The sequence below is a fragment of the Callorhinchus milii genome, unplaced genomic scaffold (genome assembly GCF_018977255.1).
Source record: "Callorhinchus milii isolate IMCB2004 unplaced genomic scaffold, IMCB_Cmil_1.0 Scaffold22, whole genome shotgun sequence".
Classification (NCBI taxonomy): Eukaryota; Metazoa; Chordata; class Chondrichthyes; order Chimaeriformes; family Callorhinchidae; genus Callorhinchus; species Callorhinchus milii.
The window spans coordinates 4,261,990-4,289,322 of NW_024704763.1; the positions used below are offsets into that span (position 1 = coordinate 4,261,990).

Sequence of the window (27,333 nt, forward strand, 5' to 3'; positions counted from 1 at the left end):
AGTGAGTGAGTGACAGAGTGAGTGAGTGACAGAGTGAGTGAGTGAGTGACACAGTGAGTGAGTGAGTGAGAGAGTGAGAGAAAGAGAGAGTGACAGGGAACCGAGTGAGAGCGCAGTGGTGCGGGTCTGTGGGCGGTTTTGCTGCGACGCAGAGAAATGTTGTGCAAAACGTTGGAATCACTGAGAGTTTCGGGAATTTGCCAATAGATCTGCGACTTCCTTCTACTCCGTTAATCTCCGGAACCTCCAGAGGACAACGTTGGCTGTTTCTCCTGTGACTGAGGTTTTGCTCTCTTTAACTCGAGTCTATTTTTTCTTTTGGTTTCTAAGTCTTTCTGAGTTCAAGATTTGTTTGGGTGGTACCTCACTCTCTTTCTTTCTTTCTCTCTTTCTTTCTTTCTTTCTCTCTCTCTCTCTCTCTTTCTCTCTCTCTCTCTTCCTCTCACTTACTCACTGGGTTTCCTTCCTCTCTTCGATGGTAAAGTGTCAAATTTAACCCAAACCTCAAAGCTCTCACTATGTTTTTTTTCAGTAACCCTCAAAGCGCCAGTACCGAACAACCAAACCGTTGCCTTTCCATCTCCAACACCACCAAAGACCACCAAAGACCACCGCGACGACAACAAGATTACATTTGTACAGCGCCTTTCAAGTCGGGAGGACGTCCCAAGGCGCTGGAACACACACACACACACACGCACACGCATGTCCAGTTCCCTGCTGCCCCCCCCCACCCCCCCCCCACCCACCGCTCCCTCCTGCAAAACTCTTCGCGGGGCTTTCGAAGAGGAAGTTGCCCCAGAAGAAAATATCCTATTCCCGTCCACGTCCAACCTCCCACTTGTGTTTGAGAGGTTGCTTCTCTCCCCCAAACGCTTTGGTCAGTGTCGCAAATCGCCCACACCTGCCCTGGCGTGTAATAAACCTGTTGAAAAGTGAGGTGGGGGTGGGAGGGGGGCGGATGGGGAGGTGGGGAAATCGGTACTCAATTAGAGGGCGTTGACTGTGTAATGTTACAGGGTGTTCACAAAGTCCTGTTACCGTCATCCACCCCACCCACTCACCTCCCTGTATTTTTTTCGAACAATTATATATTTTTTAAAGCTGTATCTGGGGCGCTCCCCTACCTGGGGAGGCGCTGTATTAATGCAAGTTGTTGTTTTATTTTCTTTGGCGGGTGAGTCGAGCGTGTAACAATGTTTGGCACCGGTGACTTCCTGGTCACTCCATCCATGATACCCAAGATGTCCCCACCCACTTGGGGAAGGATCGTTATTTGCTGTGAAAACAATGGCGTCCACTCACACCTATCCTCTCGGCGTCTGAATACCTTTAAACACTTGTATGGAATACAATTAAGTATTTCTAACTACAATTCTCATTATTCTAACGCATGTTATTATCATTTTTATTATGTTTCAGTTGTTGGTTAGTGTGTTGCGTGTGTGTGTGTGTGTATATATATAAAAAACACATCAGGGTATCTGGACTTTGTGAACAACCTCTACATTTCACTGACAAGAACTATGGGTGAAATATTCTGAAGACACTTAATATTCTACTGTTAGCTCCTTGCGGTCACAGTAAACATCACAGATCTTTTTTGTGTAGGCGGTACTAATTCAAAGGTGTCCCATTGAAACATAGGCTACCAGTGACAACAACAACAACTACAATAACAACAAATTGCATTGATACAGAGCCTTTCACAAGTTGGGAGGATGTCCCAAGTGATACTGATCTCACCGAATGGTGTTGTATCAGATTGTCGCTATAAGAGTGCTATTGGCAGCACTCTCATTTGTGTCACAAAGTTCCAGGTTCATCTGGCCCCTGACTCAGAGGGACTCCGAGTTCACCATCAAGGCTTCACACCACTGCAGTAAAGTGCAAGGGAACACTGCATTGCTGGAGATCACATGCCATCCTTCATCAGAGCATTATAAACATTAGCAGCGCAGAAGGGGGCCATCCACCCTATCGGGTCTGCATTGGCTCTCAGAGCAAAGTCGTCATTAATCCTATTTTGGCCAACATTTAAAGTTTTAGACAGTATTGAACCAGGGATACTGGGCATCCACAGAGAACGTGACACAGGGCTCATCCTGAGCAATGAGCGCACGTTACTCGCCCCATTTATAAGGTGACAAAACATGAAAATTACATCATCTTTTGGCAGAATTATAACAACAAATTATAATAATTTGTGACAATCACCAACTTGCATTTCTGTGTCAGAAAGTACTGAGGTTTTTTTTTAAGAACTGCCATTTCCTCCCCAGTGGGTGGTGTTGAGTTGCAGAAGGCTCAGTGCTCTCATCTTGCTCTGCTCCGCTCATCCCCACTGCTCGGCCAACTTACACATATATTTTGAGATGGCTCTCTATATATATATATGTGTGTGTATAATACTGACTTCCTGAAAGCGTGGTGGAAGACAATCTGATAACAACTTTTAAGAGTAGTAGATAATTATTTGGGGAGGACAAGTTTGCAGGGCTATGGGGAGAAAGCGGGGGAGTGAGATTGATTTGGATAGCTCTGTTAAAAGAGCCGGCACAGACATGATGGGCCAAATGGCCCCCTTCTGCGCTGTATAATTGTGTATGATATGCTCAACGTTTCCACCTCAATATATATATATATATATTTTGGCCACAAAATACACAAGCAATCCACTTTACAGTATATTTTGAGAAGCGCTTTGAGATGTCCCAATGACATAATAAGGCCCTATATCAAATGCAAGGATCATTATTCCACCACACTATCTATCTTCAAGTCCTTCTTCAACTGTGCCTGTGATCACATCCCCTCCCTGTTCAGCATCCACAAAATATACAGTCAATTCACTTTACAGTATATTCTGTTTTGAGACGTCTGGAAGATACGATAAGGCGCTATATCAAATGCAAAGATTATTCTTTTTTTTAAACTGCCACTGTGAAGCATTTCGAGTTGTTATTGTAAGTGAAGGGCACTGTATAAGTGCCCTGGACCACAAGACCAAGAGTGGTAACCTCAGCATTTTGGGCAATGGTCGCGGTCACCATTGCCAATGTTCAATTAACTCCAGAGACACGTCACCAGCTGCGAAAAAAAAGGTTTGGAATGTTTTTTTTGTACTTGTTTATTTTTGGACAGGAATCAATCGTTGGCTTGAACACTGCAACACTGTGTCCTCGGCATGAATCCTGCACTTACTGAGCACAAGCATTACAAAGTACTACAGTATATATTGTTGCCTTTAGTACATCCAATGTTTGTTTTTCAACATGGAAGTTGTCCTGGAAAAGATTACTAACTTAGCAGTGATTTAAACCAAAATCAAACTGGAATTTGATTTTGAAAAGGCTTTATATAAAAACTTTCAGCTTCTGAACTTTCATCTCAAACCAAATTTTTTTCCATGCTTTGGTTCAATCAGGATTCAGTGTCAGAAGGTTTCACTGAGGGCGTCCAGCGTATAATTGAAAAGAAACACAGAGCCTTTGGGGGAGTGGTTTGGATCATTATGTTTTTCCTCCCAAAGTTTCTACCTGTTCATAATTTAGAAAAAAAAACTATTGGCACAGAATTTGCATCCGTTGCCAGCAGCGGAAATTTGCCAGGCAGTGTTCTCAATTGCAGAAATAAGCAGTTTTTAAGTTAGTTAGACTCCAGCAGTACCCCAACACACAATCTGGCGTCCCCAAGCCTTGGCTCTTGCCAACCTGCGCCTAATACTCTCCAGAACTGGGTAAGCAGGGTGCATCCCTCCAGTGAGAGAGTGTATGTTTTGATTCCAAGACACAAGAATTTCTATGCGTAGGTGGCAGACATGAAACTCAGTCTAGTTTGGATAGTTGTAGGCATGGTGATGGGTTTGTGGACACGTCAAGACACCCGGCTGACCAAAAACATTAAGGACAATTGTCAGCCTGTCTCAGAAACCAGTCAGCTTTACAAAACTGGATACTAACGGCACCACCAAGTGGTACAAATGCATCATTTCACACCACTGAGATTACAACACCTTGGATTTTAATAAATTTAGTACTGTTCAGCAACTACATTGTGGCCAACTTTGTTTGTGTGTGTGTGTGTGTGTGTGTGTGGAGGGGGGGATGGGGGGGGGGGGGGGGGTGGTGTGTGTGTGGGGAGGGGGGGTGGGACATGAGTTCAAAAAAGGAAGAAATATTTTTTTAGAAAAAACAGACAAAGTTCTATACCTGAATAAAAAAAATTCTTAGCTGAAAAAATCTGAAAAAGTGCAGCTGAATATGTTTTGATAAGTAATGATAACCTTTGCATTCGATACAAATGCAATGTTAAAACACATCAAAATATGCTCAAAATATCCTCACAGGGAATTGCTATCGAATGTAGTGACTTCTTTTTTTGGCAAGTGTAGCGATCACTCTGCAGACAGCAGATTTAACAAACAGTCATGAAGTCAGTGACAAATTTAACAGGAGTGTTGGTGGTGGCCAGAGCCAGTTTGCTCAGCTGGACGAGTGGAGCTGGATAAGATGCCCAGTGCGCACATGAAAGCCTTTGTGGTGAGGTCGCAGATAGAGAGGAGGAAGGTCATGGAACAGTTACAACAACTTGCATTTATACATTGCCCCTCATGCAGGGTAGCATCCCAGAGCACTTGAAGTTACCGTACATGCACAACACTGAACGCTCCAAGCACCTGGAGTTCTGTGGAGTCCTGTAGCTCAGTGGTTAGAGCACTCGCTTTGCAAGCGAGAGACCCGAGTTCAATTCCAGGCAGGACAAAACCTTGGGCAAGTATTCCTTACTCCACACAGAGCCTAATAATAATCCCTCCAAAAACAAAAAACAATAATGAATTGGTCATTTTCAATCTACGACTGTTTGTGGGACATTGCTGTGCGCAATTGGCTGCCGCGTTCGCCCACAAATATACAGTCAATTCACTTTACAGTGTGTTCTGTGAAGCGCTTTGGGACGTCCTCCCGACGTGAAAAGCGCTATATCAAATGCAAGGATTATTATTATCTTGTAGATAAGAAACTGAAAGAGTGGTTTTGGGGCCAGGGTACAACCTTTTCCAGCTGCCGGACCAGCCAGCTAGATTGAAGTTTGTTCTTAAATTGGCTTCCGTCAACAATGTAAGTACAATTTACAAAAGAAAATAAGCTAAAAAATTAAGATGTTCTTAAGTGGCATAACCTTGCTGTACAGTAAACCCATAATAACTCGATCCTGGTTAAACTTGTCACGAATGCTTTAGTCAACCTGCTGGCAATATTCTTGCTACATTTAATTATGTATTTATATTTATGCCGAACTCGCCACTCTGGATAACTTGTCACTGAGCCCTTTTTCCTTTGGAGTGATGCGTTATCAAAAGTTTACCCTATAATACAAAGCACATAAACTATTGGCAACACAGTTCTCCCATGAAAGGCGCTATACAATTGTCATTTGTTGTTGTCTCCCGCCTTGTTTGCCCCACCGTTGGCTGTCGGGCCTTCAGCTCCTCTGACCCCACCCACTGGAACCCCAACGCACAGTCTCTTCACCTCTCCCCATCCCTCGCCTCCTTCAAGACCCATCTCAAGACCCTCCTTTTCGATTGTACCTTCAGTCACCCTCCTACCACTGCCCTCCCCGCCTTCCACCCCTCCTGATCCCAACCACCAGCCTGGGTGCAGATCCCTGACTGTCCAGCGCCTTGGGAAATCCTCCTAATGTGAAAGATGCTATACAAATGTAATTTGTTGTTGTTTAGAAACACATGTCAAAGCTCAAACTGTTTGATCCAGAACCTCCAAACATTACAGCATTCTTACATGTTCATTTCATAATAAGCACACTCCACAACTGTATAAGAAGTGTATTGCGTAGAAATTTTATTAGCTTTTAACTGATTAAATACATAAGTTTATTATCTACAGTAGCAACAGTTTTAGGCAGGAATGGAATATCTACCTGTGATTCTCTGTGCAATCCTTTGACACATTTCAACATAATATCAAATGCAAGGATAATGATTATAAAGGATATGATTATAATTTAACTTACCAATTAAATGGAAATATTATCAATTTCCAAAACAACGTGTCCTTATGTAGTATCTTTCACATAGGATGTCTCAAAAATGTTTGCAAAAGAAAATGGGGATCAACGAGAAGGAGGGGGATTTTGATGTGGATCAGAGGATTTTCCTCTGAGATGGATTTTCAAGGCAGGGAGAAAGGAGAAAGACAACGAGATATTTGAGCATGTGGTCACCAGAAGATAAAGGTTGTTGATATCACTTTACTGGGTTATACCTGAGAGAAATCCAGAAGGAACAGGCACAGCAATAATACGTACATTAGAGCTAAGAACCATTAAAGTCAGATTTTATTAATTTTCATTGAAAAATACTCACTTTTTGGTGCAGGTGAATGAGAAAACTAACTGTTTTTCTTAATTTGATCAATCCAATTTGTGAATTCAGTTGTACCTATAGTTTTTACTGGACAAACAATTTGCCTATAACCAAATGCATACACACAACAGGATTTTTTTTTAAAAAAGGTGCGAGAAAGTGAGTGTAAAGACAAGAGATAGAAAAGTGAACATTATAGATCCATCAGCGGGAGGGAGACACATCCGTTTCGCTCATACACACAGAAAACCTCAGTGAGAGAAGGTGAGGCAAAGAAAGATTTTCACTGAATTTGCCTGGGTTCACTTGTATCAATTTTCTTCCTGTCTTTTGATGCCAAAAATAGATCTTAAAAAAATCTGAAAAATATCCATGCTTGTATTTTGTGGATAAAACACCTTGAATGACCCTTAGTTAGAGTCCAAGACAATGAGCTACCAAATGGTATGATTTTCAATTCTCTTTCTTTCCCCTCCCCCAATGATAGGAGTTCCTAATCTCAGTTGTGTGCAGGACAGAGTCTGTGTCCTTTCCCCCAGAGAGAGAGAGACTCAGTGAGCAGTTCCCGTGACCTTGCCCTTACCTATGAAAGAGCAGCACAGATCTGGGAGTAGGTCCTTCCAGTCCCTGAATGGTGAGCAGCTTGGGAAGAATTGGAGGAAACACAAAATAACATGGGGGCTGAGGCAAAAGCATTCAAGGAAGTAGATCCCAGTCATTGTCCTTCATCTTAGGAACCAGTTCCTTAAGCAAAATTTCCTTGCGTGTTTAATGAGTAAACAAACTCTGGTGCAGTACTAAATCATACAGATTTTAAAGGTGTAGGCTCCTTTATAATCTGTTACTAATTTAGCTGAGCTGCAGTTTGGAGCGCCACAATTAGCCGCAGATGTCCCTTCTCCAGAGAGAGAGAAGCCAGGGTTCCTGCTCCTCATCGATACCCTGGCTGGAAAATGAGACTGTAATGTGGTATATATCAGATAAGAACAGGATAGGTATACAGTAAACCTCACCCGAGTCATATCAGTTTGGATCATATGACTTATGCAAAGTATGTTATGTCAAAAGTGCATAGAATATAAACTGTTGAATGGGACCTGGGCAGATGTGCGACTTAAGCGATTATATGATTTTTACAGATCAGACTTCTGCGAGTTTTACTGTAGCTGCTCCCTACACACACTCATCAACTGGACTCAGAAAGTGCATGGATGTCAAATAACAGAGGTTTTCACTGCCTGTGAAACTGTACCTCAGTAAGAAGCAGTGGTAGATGAGAAGAAACATTGACAAAAGAAGAATGTTTAACTGCATTGAAGCATTCCATGCCTCTATTTATCCACTCCGATTTCCTCTTTTCCTTTATTCTATCTTTGTCTTTTTTAACCGTCTACTTCCTCATTTATATATAATGTTTTACTAACAGGTTTAACTTTAAATTCCTCTCCCACAGTACAGTACACCGAGTCTTACTTATAATTTTCCATCGAAAAAATGGCTTGATAGAAAGAAAATTGGAAAATTGTGTTTTCAAAATGGACTCCTCTTATCGACATCAGATACAGCACCTGACAGCCACTAATGAACTAACTCAACTGATTAACTGCGTCCAAGTGAAGCAGCTAGCCTGTTGCGGAATTTGCTGACAAAATCTGCTTCAGTCACCTCCCCAGATGTCCAGCCCAAACATTCACACTCACATGTGTAATCAAACCCAAACCACCCAGTGACTTCCCCTCTTCTGAGGTTGAGTCTGCGTCTCCGTTTTTAAATACATAACAAAGTATTCTGTTTCGTACAAACGAGGTCTCCTTCGTTTGGAAGCGCACCATGCCGACCCCCAGGAAACCCCACTCTAACGTGATCGGTTTCCGGCTTTTGTTAGAAATTGAAAATGGTCTCTTTAGTAAAGGTTTGGTCATTAATACCCTTTTAAGATCTGCCTTCTCATCTTTTAAGACAATCATTCCCAATTCCTCTCCTTGAACTGTTTTTTTTAAAAAAATAACGAGTTCAGCATCTTGGTTTCAACCACCTTGATCTTGCTAACCTGTACCAACCGTTAATTATCTGGGTAAAGGCATCCTTCCTGGGTGTCTGTCCTGAAATTGCCCTTTGCAACCCTGAACCTGGAGCTACTTCTTCAAAAGTAAATTAACTATATGGCCAGAGAAGTATAAACTGAGGTGATTAAAAAGAGATAAGATACTTGAAGATGGTGAAAGAATGAGGAACTGGGAATTCAAATTATAAAGTGACAGTCAGCTGAATGATCTGTAGCAGCTTCCTCATTCCTGTTGCAAAAGCCACTGTTGCCTCCACCCCCCCACTACGGTTGAGGACAACAACGGAAATATCTTTATCAGAAACTATCCGAGTGTTCAGAACTGAATCTTGTGATTCTTGAGTTCGCAAATTGTAAGTTAAAACCTGTCAAGTTCCAAATTCTGATATAATAAAACGACTGGAAAAAGGGATTTCAACCTTGGCAGCACACACAAGAAAAAGCATAAACAGTGAAATGGACCTCAGTTAGGATTCACATTCTAACTTGTGTCAATCTCTGCACAAGTATCTGCAGGATGTTGTGAGGCCATGGTTTTATTGCAATATCAAAAAATTGCTTTTAAGCTTTTTAAATCTATTTCTAGTTTAACCTAAAATGTAATGTATGTTATGCAGATACGTTGGATTTCCCAGGAGGGCTCAAATTGCCATTGTATTCACCACATCCATTTTTCTTAAAAAATGTGACTTCCTGCCAGGATGCACTGCCAGGGATCATGTGTATTGCATCTAATCCACTGTTGTTTGATAGTAGTGTTTGATATCGCATCAATCAGTGCAGGTATATGATGTGTGACTAAAGGAAGTTATTTCACATAGACACGAAAGATCCCACAACACTATTTGAGGAAAAAAAGAACTGCACAGTAATTAATGGCATGCATTTTTAAGGCAAACGGGGCAGCCATTTTGTCCATAGCAAGTCCCACTAACAGTTATGAGGTGAATGATCATTTAGGAGGATTATTGGCCAGCACCTCAGGAGAAACTCCCTTCTCTTTTCAAATAGAGTCACCTGAAGGAGGGACATATAAAACCTAAACGTAATCTCAAAAAGGATGGCATCTCTAACAATGCAATGATGTCCTCGTACTACTCTGGAATGTCAGCATACACTAGGAAGTCAAGTCCTAATTTGGTGCATTGACCCAGCTGTGAGAGTGTTACCAAATGAACTAGGTTGACACATGAATATTGCAAAAGTAAATGTTTCCAGTGAAACTTCCAACTGTTCACAAGTCTATGAGAGCACAGGAATGATCTGAACTATTTTGCTTTGAAACTGTTCTTTAATTTCTTTAAGTAGGTTCTATGACAGTATTTCCACATCCATTAAATAATAAAAGAGTAATTTGTTTTAAGCCATTTTTATATTACAAGAAAATTACTGTGCACTATATAATATTGTACAAAAATATGTCTGTTCACTTATCTTGGTAAATTGTCCAACAATAATAATCACCATCAAAGCAACGGGACTTCACATCACAGCAAGGCAACCAATGTCTCGTGTTTAATGCACTGCACTGTGGAACACGACTGCAATTGGGTATGTAGCCCTTTCAATTGAACTCCGCATTTGCGAGTAGTTTTCGGGTGGTGTGATTAATAAGATCTGGATTTGGAATGATGAACACAAGTGTGATACTGTGAAATATTAACAGGGGGGGAAGGAGAAAATGGAGGAAAAGAAAAGAACCCGTCTCGCCAAAGTATTTGCAATTACTGTGAATTCTAGCTATACATAATCAGAAATAATTGTGCAACATTTCTGCAGCATTTGCATGGTTATAAAAAAAGCTTAATTGCGATTGATTAATGGGATTGCAAGGAACTATTCTCTACCAGAGTCATCGCCCATAGATCAATTACAGCGGCTCACAGAGGCTTGGGAGATGATGCAGTTGGAGGCCGGCAATTTAGAACTTGAACAGTGAATTCTGCCATCAACAGAGGAAGCACACAAAAAAGGGTCAGGATAATCTCTTCATTTTCATAATGCTTTTGCACTTGTGACTCAAATAGAACTCAATAGTTTTCCCCCCCCCAAATAGGAAGTAGTGTTATTTTACCTGGATTGTGTTCAGAGTTTGGGTCGCGTGGAATATGGTGGGATTCTTACAAACACACACAATACTAAAACCTGTATCGTACAAGTGCTATTTTGTGGGCGATACTTTTAGGGTTCAGCAAAAGCCTAGATTGTCACTCAGTCTAAAGTGCATTCCGAACAAGGCAATTTGGGGCAGTCTTCAAATCCAGTGACAAGGTCTCAGAGATGCACGGAACTGATCATTCTGAGCCTGAATTGATCACATTATGGTACAAAAAGCTGATGAGTCTCCTCATCCCCTCGGTACCTTACAGTGATGGTTGGGGCACCAAGAGAGCAATGAGGAATGAACCTTGGTGCAGAGGATGCAACATGATCATGGTTCTGTGCAAGAAGCTAGAGTGTTACAGTGTGACACTGCTCTGTTTAGTTCTTTATATTCCTTCCCCACCTACATGGGTGTTTATCCCAATGCATTGCAGGGCAAAATACAAAGGCAAATTCTCCCATAGCCACACTGCAATCACCGGACCCAGGCTCCCTGCGATGTACACAAGTGCGTACACACTGCTCAACTGATTTATACATGAAAAAGTTACATATTATCAAAGCATGATTTATATTACAATTATTTACATTTACTGTTATGAATGCATTGATTGCTAACCATGTGCCCCTCTCATAAGGCCCGTAAATCATATTGCTTTATTTGATAAAATTTAAATCACACCGTGCCACTCAACACGCGTTCAAACAAGTCAAAGTTCCTCTCATTTTCTGTTAAGATTTTGGCTGGTTGCAGGGGTATCAGGTATCCCAAGTAGGCCACCTGCAAGACCATTCTTCATATAGCAACCTAGACAAAAAGCAACGACTAGCGATTCAGGGAGCCTTATAGCCAAGCCTGATCTCAATGGACACACCCTAGGTTATGCAGGTGTGTCCACGTGCTTGGCTAGAATGCTCTTTTAATCCCCAGTGAGTGCTCTTTGTCTAGGTTCCTATATGACAAATGGACACATGAGGTACTTGGGTTTCCTGGTATGCCTGCACCAGTCAAAGCCTGGTTAATGGAAATACTGACTTGTTGTTGTTGACTTGCAATGTTCAACTTATCCAGAGGCAAACATCTGAAAGACAAACACTTATTATCTTCCAATTTTGGACTCATCCACTGCCCATTCTTCATATTCAATGAGCCTGAATAATTTCCCTTGTAGTGTTTATGCAGTGAAGCCCACTAATTCAGCATTTGGAGCAAATTATACTTGGAACTTCTAATAGCGGCCAGGCTCTGGTTAGAAAGTGGATAGAGACTTTGACCAGGTAGGAAGAGGAGAAAACGGATATATTATAGGAAAGGTAAAAAGTTATCTTGTGAGTCAACTTTGGCTGCTCTATAATGGACACAAAAAAGAAAATAACTTGTTTAAAATAAATCTCGACATTGCTACCTTGCTTCATTGAAATAAATTGTCTGATGTCAATAGTGAGTTCACCTGAGAGCATTCAATGGTTTGAAGGGTTTTTGTCCAAAAGTCACGAATCCCCAATTCACCACCAGCCCTCCTCATCCCTCCTCCCAACCTGGAAAAAAAATCCTCCCATTAAGTGTTTGTGCTCATTAGTTACTGCAGTGGAGACATTTTTCACAGCACAAACGCAAGGACAGCAAAGCATCACTGGTCAGGAGGCTTTTGAAGCCAAAAGGAAAAGATGGTCTGTATTGTATTCCAAGTACGTGAAAATCTGAGACCATTCAGGAACTGTAGAATGGAACTTTGGTAGCATTTTAAATCATGATTGCTCCTGAATTCTAATATCTACAAAGTACAAAATAAGTGAATCCCAAATGTAAGTGCTTCCTGCACAAGTGGAAGAGATAAAACATTTATATTAAGCATTGGTGATCTTTAAAACTCACTAAATTGTAAATGAGCACCAGTGGGTTTGTTAGTCCACCTGTTAATCTGCAATTCTTCAAACCAAAACTCTGCTGTGATCAACCTTCAGAAAATGTGGCTCTGCGCATCCAGTTTCAGCCTATTCTGCTGTGCTGACTGGCCTGTGAGACAACCCTTTGTCAAGATAAAGGTCAGAAAGGTAAGAATTCCTTTGGTGAAATCAGGGGAAGCCACTATTTAACACCGGTGGGTGCCAAGCAAAGGTCAAAATAGACTATGCAATAAAGTGCTAGTTTATTATACTGCAATAACAGCCTTGTTCTAAGATATCAATATTGTAGGTCATCTTCAATGACTAGATTTATACCCTACATATATCCAAATTATGACATTGCTGGAAGCCATGGGCTCTGCTGTTAAATAATTAACATAATAGGAGCATGTCTTTATCATCACCAACTCAAAATTTGGATCCAGTTCACACAGTGAGTGTTGAGGGACACAAATTATTTTGAAGAACCCCTAAACTGTAATGTCAACTTGCAAAGAATAAGATTTTTTTTAGACTTGAGATTTCACCAAGTGCTATTAGCAAATGAAAAATTTTAAAAAGTACTAAATTCCATTCCACAGTTGCACTTTCCATCCTTGACCAGGCTTTGCGAGGGGCTCGGTCAACGGCCTATCTTGGCTGGGAGTTGTGAAAAAGGTCCAGTTTCCAGTATTGCTGATAGTTCAACTATAAGGGAACATCTCTAAAAACAAAAAGTATTCTAACAGCATTTTCAAGAGGGAATATTTTTGTTTTTAAAGACATTTCCTGATAGTCTTGGTAATGAGACACACAATCATTCAGCAATGGGATGGAACGTTCACATAATATTAAAGGACACTTTGTATTTTCTTTATGAATGCAGTTCTTTCGGTTTGTTCGTCTACATCAAACTCTTCAGAATCGGATTCGGATAAATCTGCATCCTTCAGCGTGTCGGAAATGCCTTCATATGATATGTTCCTGTTGCTCCCATTTTGCAGGGTGTAGACCTTCATTTTGCTGAACTGAAATCCTGAGCGAATCTGAAGAACTACAAACATTATAAAAAATAGAATAATAATAAAGGCACAGACGGTCAGAGCAAACCAAGCAAGAACCTGGGATTCAGAGGCCGCTACTACAGTAACAACCTCATTCTCGGAGGGAGACTCCCTGCTGACTTGCATTTGAGGTGAGCAAGTCAGATCGATTTCATTGTAGTGTGAATGAGGTGGGCAGGACAGGCATTTGTTGGCAGTCAACCTGCTGCAAGTGTGGCAGGAGGTATGGCAAGGAATGCAGACGTGGACTGTCAGAGGCTCAATGTCGTTACTGACTGGGTTGTGAACATCTTTAAGTCCTGTAGTGAAGCTGGCTGGGCACTCCCGCACACAGCTCTCCTGATGCAGGTAAAGCCCACCTTTACATTCTGTGGAGACAGAACAGGAGAGAAACGAAAACTGCAGGTACAATTTTAGCAATGACGACTCTCCAGCTACAGTGAGGATCTAAACAGGCAAAGTATTGGATCAGCCAGAACCAGCAACACTCTCTGGATATAAATGACAGAATAGGATCCAAGTGGCTAAATGCAGACTTAGTTTGGGTTTAGCATAACAGTTAAATAAGTAGATGGTCTGAGAAGTTGGCACAATGAGGCTGCAGTTTACCACACTCAAATCAGCTCTTCCAACACAAATAACAGATGAAAGAACCACAACCTATTCCGACCTAACTAAAATGCGACCTTCTAGCTTGCATTGGCCTTTAAGAACTGCCTAATTTATGAGGCAATTTCATTTTCCTTTGTTTATTCCAGCCCATCGTGCGTGAGTGCAAAGGATGGTGGTTATGGCATCAGGCACAATGTAGAGGAAAGCCATTTTAAAAAAAAATTCCAAAATGGCCAAAAAATGTATTGTAAATGTTTCTGGAGGAAGGTACACAGTAATGGGAGTATGGCAACCATAATTTGCATTTATATAGCAGCCTTCACGCAGGATAGTATCTGAGCATTGTACAGTGTGTGGTGGTGGATGTCTTGCAAAGGGAGGGGCAAGGTGATGATAGGTGGGAGGACTCAGGTTACTGCACAATGCAATAACATGCTGAAAACTAAGCTTCCCCCGCACCAGAGTAACTTGTTACCTTTTACTGACATCAAAATGGCTACATAAATTACAACAACAACTTGCATTTATATACTCTCACGCAGGGTAACTTAATAATCTTTGCATTTGATAGAGCGCTTTTCACGTTTTCTAGACATCTCAAACTGCTTCACAGAATATACTGTAAAACGAATTGACTATTTGTGGGCGAAACGTGGCAGCACAGTCATGGATTGAGTGACCAAATTATTATTTTATTTATTTTCTTGAGGAATTATTATCAGGCATGTGGAGTAAGGAAACTTGCCCAAGGTTTCACCCTGCCAGGAATCGAACGCTGTTCTCTCACTTGCGAGGGGAGTGCTTTAATCACTGAACTACAGGAGTCCAACTTACATGAGAACCACAATTATAGATCCATAACTATACAGCGGTCTTTATATTTGCTAATTCTCTGTTTCACTCTGCTCAATGTTTTTCTGTCGTTACAGGTCCTGGAAGAGGGAAGTAGGAACCAGGTGCAAAGTAGCTGGCCCTAGGCTGCCTGCAGGTTGCATTACTGAACGGTAAGGTTCAAGGCAGAGAAAGTAGCATTAGGAGAAGGGTAAATATATATTAAAAATCGGGCTAAAACAAAGCAAGCATTAAAACTTCAAACTAACCCTTTGGCTTAGTTTAATCACCTATTAAAACATTCCCATTGAAATTTGGCCCTGAAGAGATTTCCCTTCAATTGGAAAGTACATGAGCGGCTGGTCATTTGAAAGCATATAATTTGTTAGCTTTTAAACACAATTGAAAAGGTAGCTGACACGTGTTTCCATATAAGTTAAACGTGTTTTAATTAGTGATGAAAGCACAATGAAACCTGCTAAATATGCAGCCTTCACAGAAGCCAGGACCCTTTCATGCTGCTTAAACTTTGAAGTGGTTAGCATGTTTCAAAGAGTTTCTCCAGCATTTATTTTTTGGTGATGAAAAGCAGGTGTCTAACTTTCATTTCTAAAGTGTAGCAAAACATTCAACACTTCACAAGGGCTGTTAGCAAACACTAGTTACAAAAACACCTCTCAGTTGGGATCCCCTTCCCCATTTATGTGAGTACATTTTTAATAAAAGGTTTTCAATGTACACCTTAAAACCAGCAGAGCTAGCTCATATCAGCCACAAAGGGTGGTGACCAACAAACCTCATCTGGAAAGCTGTCTATGGCAAACTGTCTAAGGTACTTTTCACTACATATACTCAAGATAATCCATTTACGCCAGGTATCTAGCTTCAGCTGTACTTACACCAGTAAAGTGCTCCACAAGCACCATATCAAGTGCAAGTATTGCATTATTGTGACAGCCCTATTCGTAGCTAGCTCCTGTGTTGGGATGAACACTTGTCTTACCCCTAGAGTTAATTCCTCTGTTTATATCCAAAGCCACTTGGCTCTGACATAACAAGCTGGTTTCCGAAAAGCAACAAGAAGTAGGCTGGTTTTCTTCATGCCAATGACTATGCATGTCCTGTTCACTAAGTGGCTAAAAATGGTCAACATTTATTTGTAATGTAGGCTTAGTCATCAGGACCTCACAGCTATCATTTCTCTTCAATCGAGACGTCGAGAAGACATGAAAAGCGCTGTATCAAATGCAAGGATTATTATTATTATTATTATTATTATCCCTGTAGGGAAGAACCAACTTTCAGTTCCTAAAACACTTCATGCTTCTCAAAAAAAGATCAACAATCATCTGCATTTTATTTTGTTGCTACTGTTTTGTTATGTGGACCCAACAATCTCAATCGCATTCAGTGCCATTTGTACAAGCCCATTTGTTAAACTACTGCTCAAATTATCTATTTGTTTTGTTACATCAAAGAAAATCATTTTAATTGAAAGGAGTTTGGGAATTTTGCCCCACTAGTAAGCTTTCATGGATCCTATCACAGCATTTCACCAATTTAGTGTTAAATTCCAATGTAAAACAAGAACATAAACATCAAGCACACGCAAGGGCCAACTGTGCTATTGGACTGGTTGCTCGGTTCCAAAACTAGCCCTTCACTGCCAGGGTACTGGTCTTTCTACAGCAGTCAAATTCATTTACGTTTTGCATTATATCTGCAAATAACATTTCAACCATAGCTGCATCCCTGAAATGAAAAAAAATGCTACAAATATTCCAAAAGAAGTTTGGTCCAAATGTTACACATTAACTATGGATAGCACCAGGCTGTTTTAGAATAACACAAAGGATATTCCTTAGCATTTCTCCCCTCTCCAGCGGATCTCCATCACAACTAGTGCTATAGCTACAGAAGGCCCTGAGCTGATGGGCTGAGGCAATGCAAAGTGAACCTCAGCAAAATTGGAACCAGTGTCACCTTCATTGTGTGAATTTCTCAAATGGTTGCTGCTCAAATACTACCACACAATGGCTATTAATCACTGTGAAGAGCAAGACTACGTGTGATCAAGTCAAACATTTTGGGCTAATTAAGGCGCTTATAATTTATCAAACCATTCACAATGGTTCTGAGAATAACAGGAAGAGAGATTTCTCACTCTGAATATGGCAGGTTAGAGACAATACCTTGCTGGAAGCACAACAAGATTGTAATACCAGTACCTTAGCAACAAGAAAATGAATCAAAGCAAATTGTGATGGTTGCCTTGTGCAGGCGCATAGCAGCAATTGTGTATAATTACACTCGAGTTAGTCAGAATTTTACAAGCCAGAAATTATAATTAATGTGACAAATCCAGTTTGTGAGAATATCTTTCTGGTTAATAAGCCATGGTGAAAAAGGACTCCAAAAATCTGAGTTGACCACGAATACCAAATTAAGTCAATCGCTGCACCATGACTCAATGGCACCCAATTGGCCAGACTTTGGTATGTGAATTCTTTGTTCTGGTTTGCCCACAAATCTATTTTAGGAGAAAGACATTATTGTCCACCTAGACATTTTCCACCATGATTTAGATCAACTTGGATACCACACACACTCACATTCCTCACTTTACTGCACCCATCACCATCCAATTAGAAATGTGTCTAAGTTTTGGTTCATTTAAATCAGGATTAATGTAACAGTTGCTTAGATCTGACCCTGCCATGTGTGCAATACTGGCCGTCGACACTGCAAACCGTGAAGGATAAATTCCAGCTAATTCCATTTTTCATCTTGTGCTTAGACTATTATTAGCTCCTCACTTTCCAGGGCTGGAAAGTCATCTTCATATCAAACACATAACCAACACCCCAACTGTGCCTACACTTTCCTGCCAAGAAGCGACACACATCTAAACAAGGTACAATTCCTCAGGCAAATCACTTCTGAAAATCTAGCCTCATCACTATAACAACTGCATCTTTGCCCTGGCTAATGCTTACAAATCCACATATCTCACCCAATTTCCAAAGAAGGATTTAAAAGGTAAAGATAGTGTAAGACAGACCTCACTCTTACAACATCTAATATAGAGATTTCCTGACAATAATGCAAGTTCTAGAAAATATTAGCCTAAAAGAATTCTGATGTGGACTTGGATCTCTTCGTGCCAGTGTCACTGGCGAATCTCTTCCTCCTCTCCCAGGAGATCTATAGAAACAGAACAATTCAATAACCATCAGTATTGCTGCTCTATTGACCAATGGAGCAAGGCCTGTATTGGAGATGGCAAGACATCCTCTCTCATCTAACTAGGCTAAATACTTCTGCATGGCTGCACCTGAAGGCATCGACTGGAAACAACATTTATAACCTTAGCATACAAAAACAGGCTGGGGGAAAAAATCACTAACCACTTCACTAGCCTTGAAACAGTTATCAAGATTATTATCAAGTACATTATTAAGATTTAGAAAAAAAATCTCAGGATTATTTTCAAGAAATCATCATTGGTTAGAGACATTTTTCCCTGATATAATGCATCCAGTGATGAGGATCTCTTTTGGGAGTGGTATCTTGTGAAGAAATCAGGATCTATTTCTATGGTAAATTGCATTCTAGGTCCTGCCTGTAGAGGGTGTTCCAAGACCGAAAGATAAATCTCTGACGTATCAGATTAACTCAGTCTCCATTGTTACTCACCCACACACAGTTGCTCAGAGCTGAATGTTTTGCAGTCGTTGGATTGCAGGTTAGTATTCACTAAATTTGGGACGTTCTGAGTATCATCTGCAGTACCGTACAGAACCAGTGAAAACTGCCTCAGGGTGCCTGAATGGAGAGAAAATACTAATTTCAGTCAACACAATCTTACTAAATATTGCTTAGAATTACGATAGTCTGTCAAACAATTACTGTGGACAAAAAAANTGTTGGAAATGCTAGAGTAATGAATGCTTTTAGAAGTTTATGTTATCTGAACAAATGTAATGCTAGCAAATTTGCTATGACGGACACTTACATTTTATAGTACATTACCATATTGAAGCATCTCAAAAGCACTTTACAATAATTACAGTCAAGTTACCATAACAGTGGCTGTTTCTGCAGGCAAAGCAGCAGCCAATTTATTTATCGGAAGTCCCATAAACAGCCCTGAGATGAATGCCCAATTCATCTGGCAGATTGTTGTCTACATCACCAAATGAATATCATTTATCTACTTGGACGAACCTCTGACAATTTAGTGTATACCAAGACTGCAAAAGAGTGCAAGTCTGGACTCAGTCTCCCAATATGGGGCTTGAACCCACAGCTTTCTGACCAGAGGCAAGAGTGCTACTAACGGACAAGATGGCACAAGCACATTCCTTAGATTTTTCCCAAGATGAAAGTGAATAATAATCTTCCTTGCATCAATCCCTTAAAAAAAATTTGGTTACTCAATCCACAACTGTTTGGGGGACGCTGCTGGTTGCCGTGTTCACCCACAAAGCAGTCAATTCACTTTACAATATATTCTGTGAAGTGCTTTGAGACATCTCAAAGACGTGATGAGGTGATGCATCAAATGCAAGTATTATTATTGAGGCGAAGAGTTTACACTCTGACTTCCAGATACTAACCATAATTATTCATGCCTGCGGTGTTCTCGATCTCTAGAATCCATTCCCCTGAGCACTTCTCACCCCATGAGTGAGTGGTCATGAATGCCCAGTCTACAAATCCCTCAGATGAATAGTCATGTAACCTGCAAAAAAACAATATTAGAGTGCAACTATGTCGAAGATGATACGATGATCCCCAAAGAGGGAATTTTTTTTAAGCATGCAAGAAGCCAGCTGCCGTTTGGCAACTAGATGACTTCTTAATTTAGAGTAGAAAAGCCAAATGTGGACATGGAAACGGTGTGAATAGTACGGTCATTATACAAATGGGCTCCAGTACTAACTAAAGATTTCTTTCATCAGGAGTTTGTCACTAAAGTGTTACTTTGTGCCGGCCCTTGTCCTTTCCCCTCTCCCAATTGTTACCATATCTGTAAACATACTTACCTTGCTTGGATATTGCGTACCTGACAAACTTGAAGGCTAAAACATTACAACCCAATTTCACTTCTGCATTGAACCTAACAATAGTCAGCATGTTGTTGCACAGCATTCTGTGTTGTTATACAGTATTTAATCCCTTCTCAAAGCAATAAAAAAGCAAATTGTCCTTTGAACAATGCAAATCGCTGAATGGTTAAAAGCTTTATACCTTGGTGCCAGCAGAGTAGACCGTGTCCCCATGGGGCTGGTGAGATATATTGCTAGGTCTCCACGTTTATTGTATGACAGAGTGATTCTTGCCTGCACATGCTCCAAAGAGTTGATAAAGTTTGAACTTCCAATGCACGCGTCAACCTTTTTCCGTATCTCCAGTCTGTTTCGTATGTCCCTAAAGAAAGTAAACCAAAGTTCAGCTTTGTAGTCTTGGGAGACAGTGTACAACATTTCAGGGAACTGCATGTTTGAGATCCAAAGAAATTGTCCAAATATACAAACAAAAATGGAATTTAAGCAAATACTATGCATGGTATAAACCAAATTCAGGATTAACTCCCTAAATGGCCCTATAGCCTGTAGATTATTGCATTTGTCTAGACTAAAATTGCATCTGAGTACTAGGAATGAGATCATCAAATTACTACCTTGAGGGTGAGCAAGTCAACATCTGGTTGCCGTGTTATAGACAAATCACAATACCTGGCAGACAGACATTACACTTATGTGATTGAAATGTAGCTGTATTAATGACTGAAACTGTGGAGATTCACTAAAAAAAAGTTTACGTTTAAGAAAAATCGTGCTTGTGAACACCAGCAAGGAACGTTTTTGGCCAGCATTTTCTCAACCAAATAAACAGCGATTGAAATGCTTGTGATCGCAGTTAACACTGTACTTGTGGGCGATTTTCAAAATTAGTATCAGCTTGCCTTAGTTGGCAGCATGTTGCCTCTGGGTCAGAAGGTTCTAGGTTCAAGCCTTTGGCAAATCTTTGATCCCACAGTTTAAGCTGACACTCCAGTGCAGTAGTAGGGATGCATTATGTTGTTGTAGTCTTTTGGCTGAGACATTAAACTGAGTTTCAGTCTACCTGGTCGGATTATCTGAGACTGTTGGCAGAGCAGGGCATTTCTTCTGGTGTCCAGGCCAAGAAACTGCTGGATAAATTGGTTATTTACCTCATAGCTGTTTGTGTGACATTGATGAACATAAACTAGCTGTCATTTTCACCTTCAGAGGTAAAGTCATTATATTTAACAGGAATTATCTGTGAAGCTCTAATACAGTTTGACATTATAGGTGCTATATGAAAAATCATTAGTTTCTCAGCTGAGGAGAAAAACCTGAAGAAACTTTAATGGAAAATGTGGTCGTAAAAGAGTCTATGCCATCGTGATAGAAAACATGTTAGTGAATGTCACCTTTTAAACCCCAAAATACAGAAGTGATAATATTCCCACAGAATATGGTAAGATTAATCCTTGCATTTTACATAGCACCTTATAACGTCGTTGAATTGTCTCAAAGTCATTCATAGAATTTACTGCGAAGCTTTACTGTGTATTTGCAGGCGAACAAGATAGCAAATTTCCACGTTGCTAACAAACAGCCATGAAGTAAATGACCTATTTTATCTGGGGAATTGTTGGTCAGGAAACTGGGGAAAAAAATTTAGCCAATTGTTTACTCTTTTCAGATGCTCGGAAACAGGAGAGTTTCTGCACACTTGGGCTTTTCACCTTTATCTACTATGTCTCATGCTCCTTCTGGCCTTGCTCTAATCAACACCATTCGATTTCAACTAAATCCCACAACAGCATTCCTCCATTACTGGCGTGTTTCAATAACATCAAGCTTTAAACAACAACAAATTTCACTTGTATAGCGCCCTTCACATAGGAAAGATCTTCTAGGGCGCTAGCCAATGAGGGGTTTTGGACCCGAGCTGGGAATTGAGGTCAGAAGGGGAAAAGGGCGGGTTGGGGGTGGTAGGGTGGCTGAAGGCACGATCGAAGAGGAAGGTCTTCAGACGGAACTTGAAGGAGGCACGTGAGGGGGTGAGGTGAAGGGATTGCGATATAGAGTTTCAGACTGTGGGGGCAGAGTTGCTGAATGCTCGACCGCCAATGGTGGGGCGGAAAGTGCGGGGGACCTGAAGCAAGCTGGTGTCCACTGAGCAGAGGGAGTGGACAGGCTAATATGGGGTGATGTGGTCGGAGATGTAGGGGGGAGCAAGACCAAGGAGGGCCTTGCATGTAGGAACGAGGATTTTGTACTTGATTCTCTGAGGAATGGGGAGCCAGTGCAGCCGAGCAAGAACAGGGTGAGGGGGTAATAAGTTCCCAGAGCCTGGTGAGGGAGCGGACACAAGCTGAGGAGTTTTGAATAATCTGCAGCTTGTAGAGGGAAGATTTGGGAAGTCTAGTGAGCAGGCAGTTGGGATAATCAAGCCGGGAAGTAATCAAAGCACGGATCAGGATGTCGGCGACCTGCGGTGAGAGGCAGTGGCGGACAATGTGGCGGATGTGTGGAAAGGTGGAATGGGTTATGGCACGAATGTGGGGTTTGAAGGACTGCCAACAGCGTGTGCAGCGATGAGCCAGGCGGAAGGTTCCAAGGCTGGAACAGAGGGAAGCTCTGGGTGGGTCCAGGACGGAAAGAAGGCGGGGAGGATGGTAGGAGAAGAGGAGCAAGCAGGAGTAGCAAAGGATAGGGGACAGGAGAGGGGGCATGTTGGGGGATGGTAGCTTGGGTCAGGGATAGCAACCAGATGCGCACGCCAAGACTGAGAGCAAGCGATGAGTCAGCAGGGCATTAAAGAATATAATATGCAGTTAAAGATCACCAGACTTCACCTGCCAAGACTGCCCACGTAATGAAAATTCAATGTCACCTACTGATTACAGTGGCTTTCTGGATTTATGCATAGTTAATGAAAATGGTATTGATCAGAAGGCAATCTGGATAAAAACAAAAACCATTATGTATTGCCAAAATCCATCATGAGCAAAATATTTAAAAGGCTTTCCCCCCTTTCAGGTCTGAATGATTGCCCAATTCAATCTTCCATGCATGTTGTGTGTACATTTAGTGCTCAGCTGTGTGCCTAATCATGGACTACAATTTGCAGGAAAGCAGCATGGGGTAAGACAACATTAAAGGAAGCCACCTGGAGCTCAGTAGGAATGCAACTGAAGTTCAAAATTACTTGCACCTTTCCTTCCTTCTGGGCCAAATAACAAAGTCTTTGAGACCTTCACATGAAAGGCTCTAAATAAATGCAAGCTGTTGATCAGAGTGGGAGACCTACTTCATAGTTTGGTGCTTGTGTCTAAATCACTACTTAAATGTGCTGTAGTTTAACTTACTATGCACGTTTATATATGCACCTTTCACATTGGCAGGACATCTCACTACTAGGGGAGAGGAGTGGGATCTGAAGAGGTGCGGACGGGAAAGATGATCAAAAGCATTGTCAAAGAGGCAAGTCTTAAGGCGGGTTTTAAAGTGGGGAGGGTGGGGGTGAGTCAAAGAGACTCTGGGATGGAGTTTCAACTTTCACTCAGAAACACTTAATTGTGATATTTTGGCTTCTCAGGGTTCTACAAAAATGTATGATTTACACCAAGTGCACTAAAAATATTACACACCAACATGACAGAAATTGTAATAATACAATATGAAAGTAATTGGAAGCATCCTTCCTAAGATTGAACTTTTTCTGCAAAGACTTTAGCTCAATCTACTTGAATAATATTAACTATGAAAAATAGCACTTTCATTTCACAGTCAGTTTTAAAGATTTGAAATGATTGGAGGTCAAAGAAACCTTGGGTCTTGCAGAGGAATGGCAAAACGTTTTGATGAAAGATAGGTTAAAACTGAAACTCCATACAGGGCAGATTAGGCCTATTGAACTCAAGGTTGATTTCACAACAAAGCTTTAGCAGAATGTTAAAACAAAGATAAAGTTAAATGATTAAACTAGTCACGAAAGTTTTCAGTTTTTCCCCACTTGTAATTTCTGCTGAACTTTCCTCTGGGAAAACAGTCAGAGTGGCAGACCTGAGCCAAAGGTCTTATTATTCAAACAGGTAACTGGACAACTCTCTCTTTATTTGAAAAATGTTGTCAGCCGAGTCAGCATTTCTTAAAAACTATTCACAGAACACATGCCAGTCTTTCCTCTGCTGCTACACCCACCACCACAGCCCTGTGGAACAGATCTGTCGGTGGCCACATAATCACAAAAGTACCATTCATTCCATGGTTGGATGCAACAAGAGCAGCACAGTCACCCACTGAGACCGTCAAACCTAGTCAAGGGGAAATCAGCATCCACAATCACCTCAAATAACTTTGCTTCCAAAAGCAAACTTCTTAAAATAAGAATTTGACTTCTCAAAAGACTGCACCACTAGAGGGAATATTCACTGAAACATGCAAAGTCTGAGACTCCCTGGATTATTCACAAGGATTGCTGTAGGGACAATTGGATATTTTATCTTCTAGAAATTATACATTTTAATGCAGCACCTAGAAAATTTCAAATGTAGGATGGATTAAAGCAGGTGGTTGAACAAAACATGAAATAACAATTGGACGACACTGTTTAAAGAAAACAGATCATCTCCCACTGCAATTAAATGCTTGTGGGAATGCAAGATTAGACTCTGTCGTTTTCTCGTTTGCTATTTTCACTGAAGGAATTTACAAATAGGAACTCTGAAAATGACAGGCTGAACACTGCAGGTTTATTTGAAGAGGAAATTACCTTGGCTCAGAGGTGATGGTGATGACACATTTTCTCTGTGGTCCCAAGCTTGTCCAGTTCTTAGCTAGTGCAACCATAGCACCAGCATCAAGAAGGCCATAGCCATAGGAGTGGCTGACTGCAAAACACCAGACAAACAATCTCATTTGCATTCAAAACCCTCTTAATCTGCTCCACGTCCCCCGACCCATCCGCCCCACCATTGGCGGGAGAGCCTTCAGCCACTCTGCGCCCAACCTCTGGAATTCCAACCCCCAGTCACTCTGCCTCGCCCTCTCCTTAGCCTCCTTCAAGTCCCGCCTCAAGACCATGCCATCGGTCACCGTCTTCCCCTCCCCTCCCGTACCCCCCCCAACTCCAGCTCGGGTCTGAGCCACTGTACTCTGTCCAGCGCCTTGGGACGTCCTCCCAACGTGAAAGGCGCTATACAAATGTAATCTTCTTGTTAAAATCTGACAGTACAGAACTTGGCCATTTCGCCCATCGGAGTGTGTCAGCTTCACTCAGTGGTAGCACTCTCGCCTTTGGATCAGAAGGTTCAAAGCCTCACGTCGGAACTATAGAAGGGTGTTGAAGGGCTATGATACTATCATCCTATTCAAATTGCTGTTGACAATAATCTGATCCACTTTCTTAAAAGAAATTACTGTACTTGATTGATTCTAGGTTATGTTGATAAATAATATTTAAGTAGCTAATCTTTTCTGTTTGAGAATGGATAATAATAATCCTTGCATTTGATTCAGAGCTTTTCACGTCTTCTAGACGTCTCAAAGCACTTCACAGAATATACTGTAAAGTGAATTGACTGTATATTTGTGGGTGAAACGTAACAGCCAACTGCGCACAACAATGTCCCAAGAACAGTCATGGATTGAAGTGACCATTATTGTTCTTTTTTTGTGGAATTATTATCAGACATGTGGAGTAAGGAAACTTGCCCAAGGTTTTGACCTGCCTAGAATCGAACCCAGGTCACTCGCTTGCAAGGCGAGTCAATACAGGTCTTAAGATTTAAGGGAACTCTTCCACCGGCTCTCTGGTACAAGAACAATTCTCATTTGCTTTCTCTCACGACAGAATATGCTGAATAGTGACATCTTAGAAAATCCCTGACTGAGGTGCACTTTAAAGGCAAATGCTCCCTTTACACCATATTAAGGGTGGTGCCCTTTATATATATATATATATATATATATAAAAAACAGCCACACAATACACACACACATATATATATTATATACACACACACATATATACACACACACGCCCATACACACACTATATATATATAGCTTATATAGTAGTCCATAATGAACAGATCTGATTTCTTTGAAATTTGATCAGCCAGCAGATCAGAGTGTTGACATGTATCTTTTGGTAGGACTTTGCACTGGCCACATTTATACAGAGGCTGACATGCTAACTGAAACATTTGACTTTCAGCTCCATACTGTGCTTTCATAGTCAACCAAGAGAACACCACCCAAAATATACCCAGTAACAAATCCTTTGCAAAGGTTTTTAAAAAGAGATGTTTAACATAAGTGGAGGAAAGCTGTTCTGGTTAGGGACTGGATATGAGGTAGGAAGGACAGCCAGGGGTTGAACCCAATGCCAAGGTTACATACAGATTTGCTAAGCCTTTAGGGATAGGCAGGTGAGGTCAGAGCCCCAGGAGTGAAGACATTGATGGAAGCCAAGGAACATGGCATCTGTCTTGTTTACGTTCAGCTGTGGGATGTTTGAGCTCATTCAGGACCTGATGTCCAACAAACAAACTGACCTGGAGTCACAGCTGGAGAAGGAGTAGATTTGGGTGTCATGTGAATGTTTTCCCCCCCCATATCTGCGGATGACATCGCCGAGAGGGAGCATGTAAATAAGAAAAAGGGGGCCAACGATGGAGCCTTTGGGTATACCACAGTTAACCGGGCAGAGGCGGGAGGAAGAACAGTTTGCAGTCTGTGCCCCTCCTGCCTGGTTAGATGTTTTAGGGAACACAGAAAGTTGCTAAGAAAAGACATGCTGAGCAGCTGCTTAACTTCAGATAATCAGCTCTAACATCAAAATCGTGAAGATGATATTGCAGTCTGCTTCAAGAAGCTACAGCTTATCCCACTCCTTCAAGGGCAGCATGTGAAATCAGGAGATTGGAATGCCGACACTTAAATTCGTCAAGGTTCTCTGCAAACGTGGCTTTGGTAGTAGATAAAATTAGATAATTCTGCATCTGTAAATTCCATATTAACTTCTTCCAATTTTTCAAATACTTTGAAGAGGATTAGAAAGGGATAGCTTTTAAAATAAAATCTGTGTGGTGTGCCAGGTTTTTCACTGGTCTCAATGAGGGAGGGGGCAAGATTTTTTTAAGTTGCTTGGGTGAAATTATATCTATATTGGCATTAACTAGGGGGTCGGGGGGAGAAAAGATATAGAGCCAAAATAATGAATTTTATTTTTAAAAAATTGATATTTTCTGCTATACAGGATTGAAGACCCCAGGAAAGAAAAGCCTATTTTAAAGAGGTAAATTAAGAAGCTTGACTTACAATTACGTGGCTTAG

At 41.2% G+C, this 27,333-nt stretch overlaps 1 protein-coding gene across 2 annotated transcripts in view; it reads right to left on the reverse strand.

Moving 5' to 3' along the window:
- Positions 1-9,724: 9,724 nt before the first annotated feature.
- Positions 9,725-27,333, reverse strand: part of LOC103188561 (furin) — a 62,013-nt gene continuing 44,404 nt past the window's right edge. The window contains exons 11-15 of one of the 2 annotated variants that reach the window (XM_007908603.2): positions 24,767-24,884; positions 20,204-20,383; positions 19,570-19,694; positions 18,647-18,775; positions 9,725-13,875 (exon numbers count right to left, since the gene is read on the reverse strand). In XM_007908603.2, coding sequence (XP_007906794.2) covers positions 13,295-13,875; positions 18,647-18,775; positions 19,570-19,694; positions 20,204-20,383; positions 24,767-24,884 — 1,133 coding nt within the window. In that variant the 3' untranslated portion in view covers positions 9,725-13,294. Of the gene's footprint in view, positions 13,876-18,007; positions 18,155-18,646; positions 18,776-19,569; positions 19,695-20,203; positions 20,384-24,766; positions 24,885-27,333 lie in introns of those variants that run through there. The other variant, XM_042343067.1, reaches the window with a different exon arrangement.